Source organism: Centruroides sculpturatus, unplaced genomic scaffold (assembly GCF_000671375.1).
Source record: "Centruroides sculpturatus isolate CEXI.00-Female unplaced genomic scaffold, Cexi_2.0 scaffold134, whole genome shotgun sequence".
NCBI classification, from domain to species: Eukaryota; Metazoa; Arthropoda; class Arachnida; order Scorpiones; family Buthidae; genus Centruroides; species Centruroides sculpturatus.
This window is the reverse complement of record NW_019384368.1, coordinates 99,196-103,528: the sequence shown is the minus strand read 5'-3', so window position 1 is coordinate 103,528 and position 4,333 is coordinate 99,196. Positions and strand designations below refer to the sequence as shown.

Here is a 4,333-nt window from a genome sequence, read left to right as displayed (position 1 = left end):
AGTTCCTTTGATTTTTTTTGCTCCTATGATGTCCAACTGTCTCATTCAGACCTTTAACTGTACCCAAAACATACAAACATTGTTATATAAATTTCTGTTTAAATAAAGCTCTAATACAAGGTGCATTCCATAAGTAATGCGACTAAATTTTTCATGACATGGCGATATGCCATAGCTAGTTCTAACCTGCTGTGCTAGGGGGTGTGGGCCACCTAGCACAGCAGGTTAACAGGTAAAACACTGCCTTCACAAGTGTATCGATGCAGGAGGGTGCTATTTTGAAGATTTTTGACTAATTGTAAAAACATGTTCAATAAATGATTTTTTATGAATTTGGTCGCATTACTTATGGAACGCACCTTGTATATTTGAAATTAGATAAAAATTAATATACCATTGCCTTCACCAAGTGCCCTCATTGTTTTTACCAACCTGAGTTATTTTTGATGGGAAGGAAGAAATATCATCTTGGAATCAACAAGAGAATTGTATTGGACGATGTATTTTCCATACTCATTTACTTAGGATTTTCTAAGTTCTGTGCTGGTAGCACAGTTGTGCCATCAGCACAGAAGCAGCTTAATAAATCCTCTTTGCATACCATCAACATATCAATCACTTTCAACTTTCCTCAAATATTCCACTGATGCTCTTCATATTTAACTGCTTTCAGTAATATTCTCATTATTATAATTCTCTTTTAGATAGACAGAATGAGCAATCAGAATGGTAGGTTTTGAATTCCTGTTTTGCAAAAGAACTGTTTTCAAACTTCTTTGGGAAGAATTGATGAAGAGTCATCTATATCAGATTGATGACTTATATAAGCTGCTTCATCAGTTCTTCCCTGGATTGTGTTTCTTGATCTAGTTGATTGAAGAGGCCATTGATCTCTTTGTAGAAAACCATTGGATAATAACTTTAAGAACATAGTAAAACTTTTTCAAATCATAATTCTGTGTTCAATAGTGGGCCACTCAGACAAGAAATTTTGCTTTGTCTTTGGACAGTGAAATAAGATAGTTTAACTTCTTTTGGTTCTGAACTTCCCCTCAGGGATGTACTCAATGTCCCTACACTTTTTGCCAATGGGAATATCTTCACAGTCTGTTTCCTGTACATATGCCAGTCTTTCCTCTGGAGGCTCTGAGACAGGTAAAGATTTATCATGTGAGACTGGTCTCCCTGCTAAATGAAATCTGGATACACTACTTTCTACTAATTCTTTAATGAGAAATCTGCAACATTCGCAGAACAAAAATTAACAGTCATCAATATGATTCTTTGGCTTATGCCAAACTATTGGTAGTGTCAAGGGCATTGCACCTTTTCTTCAGTTAATCCAGTCACATAATTTATTTGAACATCATGTACACATAATGTAATGATGTAAATAATATGAAATGCTCTGCTCTTGTCTTGCAGTATAAGTTGTACAACTTATACTGTACATAGTCACATCTGCTGTAATTGTACAGTACATCTACAGTTACAGCAGATCTATACACCTGCAGTTACCTGCAGAACAAATCAATATGAATAATCAGACTTCTACAGTAATTGGAATATTTTATATGCTGTATGTATCATAACTTCATTATTTCTGTTATATTATTTATTATAACATAAATATTTGAATATTTCACAAAAAATTGGGATTTATTATTATTCAATATTAGTAATACTAATTCATACAGAGATGTCTGCAGAAAATTTTCCAGAGGAGGCAAAGCTTAGAGACAAATAATTAATAATTAAATAAAATTTATTGACAAACTTTTTGGACTTTTTCACAAGTAGATTATAAAATACAGTCATGGTCAAGAGTGTAAGGATACTTATCTCAATCACTTATAAGATTAAACACTACACCCTTGATGTTCATCAACTTCAGTGTTTGGTAATTCAATCATTCATGATTGGAAATTTATACACCAAAATTTCAACTTTTGTGACAGGTTTTAATTTTTCAAGAAATGGGAGATTATTTACTACTGTAAACTGTAGTTGGTGCCTGTGCAAACTGGATGTTCAAGCAGCTGCAATGCTAAAAGATCACTGTACTCACTCATTCGTATAGGGTCTGTCATAAGTTATGTTACTGTTTTGTTTATTTATTGTTTCTTTTGGATTAAATAAAATGACTTTTGCAGCATTATAAACCATTGCACAGTATTAAGAACTAAGGCCGTGACTCCACATCAAGGGGAAAAAATCACTGACCCGACTATATATGTACAGGAATCAGAATTACTGATTTTTGGGGGGTGATTTCTCTACCCCCAAAAATATTGATTATTCAGTGGCTACTTTCAAGTTAGTGACATTTATGTTGTGTAGTTTTACAGCACCGCATTAGAAAAAGGATTATATTGTTTGTCAACATATGGAATTGATGCTATTATCAAGTGTTGCCTGTGAAGAATAATAACTTAATTGATCCTAGTGTTAAGTTATAGAGATAAAAATTAGATTTTGTGCATTTTATTTTTCTTAACGACATGATACATTTTATGGAATGTCAAGTTATTGAAAATCAAGTTTCCAGAACTCTACTCTATTCATTATAAAATATCAGTGAATTTAAAAATTATTTTCTACAATTTAAAATTTTTGCAACAATAATATATGTGCAATAAATATTACAAGGACTGTTTCATAATAATATGACATTTTGGATGGTATTTATCATAAAAACAATTAAAACACAATGGTTCATTGCACCATGCACATATAATTATTACTTGATTTGCACATAGATTATTTTTCCCCCCTCTGTTGTTAAAACAAAATGTAATCTTCATTAACATTTTGAAATATTTTTTTCATGTTATTTGAGATGCAAACCATATATATTTTAACATGTCATAAAAAAAACTGATGTGCTCAATTGGTTGTGAATTAGCTATTGTATTTTAATAGCATCTTTGCAATTAGCTGTTTCTCTATTGGTTTTAAGGAGATAACTACAATTTTGTAATTCTTTGATAAAGTTTTTAACCTGTCAATTAAAATAAACATTGCAAGGCTGACAAAGAGAAATTCATTCTGGCTGGTTAATTTTTAATTGGCAAGATAGAATATCTTCATTGCCTGCAAAAATTTTGTTGTATATTTGAAAATTTGTTTGATGTCCCTTGAATCCATTATTAATAAAAACTTCATTTTTTTTATGTATGGCTATATTATTTCAAATAACAAGTCTTTATAAAACCTTCATTACATTATAACCACATTTTATATTATTTAATGTTATATGTACAGTAGAACCTCGATTATCTGGACCTCTATTATTTGGATTTTCGATTATCCGGATTGTTCAAAATAAACAAAAATTTTACGAATTTGCTGATTTGCACTTGGTGAATTACGACACTGTTTATGTACGTGATGGAATGCATAACATTTTTTTGTTTCAACAACGTCTCACCTGGCACAGTGGTCGTAAACTCTTAAATATATTTTACGTAGTAATAAAAATATAACTTGACATACATATTTATAAATAATTTATACTCAAATTACATCATTTCTATGACCAAGGGCGGCGTAAGGCATGGGCAACGTGGGCCACCGCCTATGTTTTGGTTTAATTGAATCTTACCCAAATATCAATGTCGGTCCTTTGCGTAGGAATTCGAAAGACTTGGTGATTGACTCCTGTGGTAGAAAGTTGCTTCATTTATGTGATGATTTAGATATGATTATTGTTAATGGGAGATGTTTAGGTGATGAAGCGGGTGAATATTCTTTTATCTCTAATCGTGGTTGTTCTGTTATTGATTTGGTCATTGTTTCTCCGTTAATCTGGAAAGATATTCTCTCTCTTACGGTGGATCAGTGTTTGGATTCCGATCATAACCCTTTGATATTACGACTGGTATGTGGCAATGAGAGATCGGTCTCTGTAGAAAAGAGGCAGAAGATTAATAGATTGTTTTGGGATGAATCTAGAAAGGATGAATTAAGGTTGGCTATGGAGGAAATATGTACCACGAATAAGTTTGATTTAATGGAAGACCTGAGTGATTGTCTTTTTAGTTTGGCTTGTAAGTGGGGATTTAATATCAGGAGAAATAAGAATTATTTTTCATGGTTCGATTCGGACTGTAGAATGCTAATTAGTGCAAGGAATAGAGCCTGGAGATCTTTTAGAAAGAGTAATGATTCTAATGATCGATTTCGTTTTGTTATGTTACGAAGTTTGGCGAAGCGGTTTTGCATTGCGAAAAAAAAATTATTTGCTGGTAAAATTCAGAATTGTTTTAGGAGAGATAACAGACTTTTTTGGAATTATTTCCGACATGTTAAGCAGGCTAAGTCTTGTAATTTC

At 32.1% G+C, this 4,333-nt stretch overlaps 1 protein-coding gene across 1 annotated transcript in view; it reads left to right on the top strand.

Moving 5' to 3' along the window:
* The first annotated feature begins 3,700 nt into the window (after positions 1–3,700).
* The window catches only part of LOC111613334 (charged multivesicular body protein 3-like), a 26,144-nt gene continuing 25,511 nt past the window's right edge, over positions 3,701–4,333 (top strand). The window contains exon 1 of the mRNA XM_023354687.1: positions 3,701–4,049. Coding sequence (XP_023210455.1) covers positions 3,701–4,049 — 349 coding nt within the window. The remainder of the gene's footprint in view (positions 4,050–4,333) is intronic.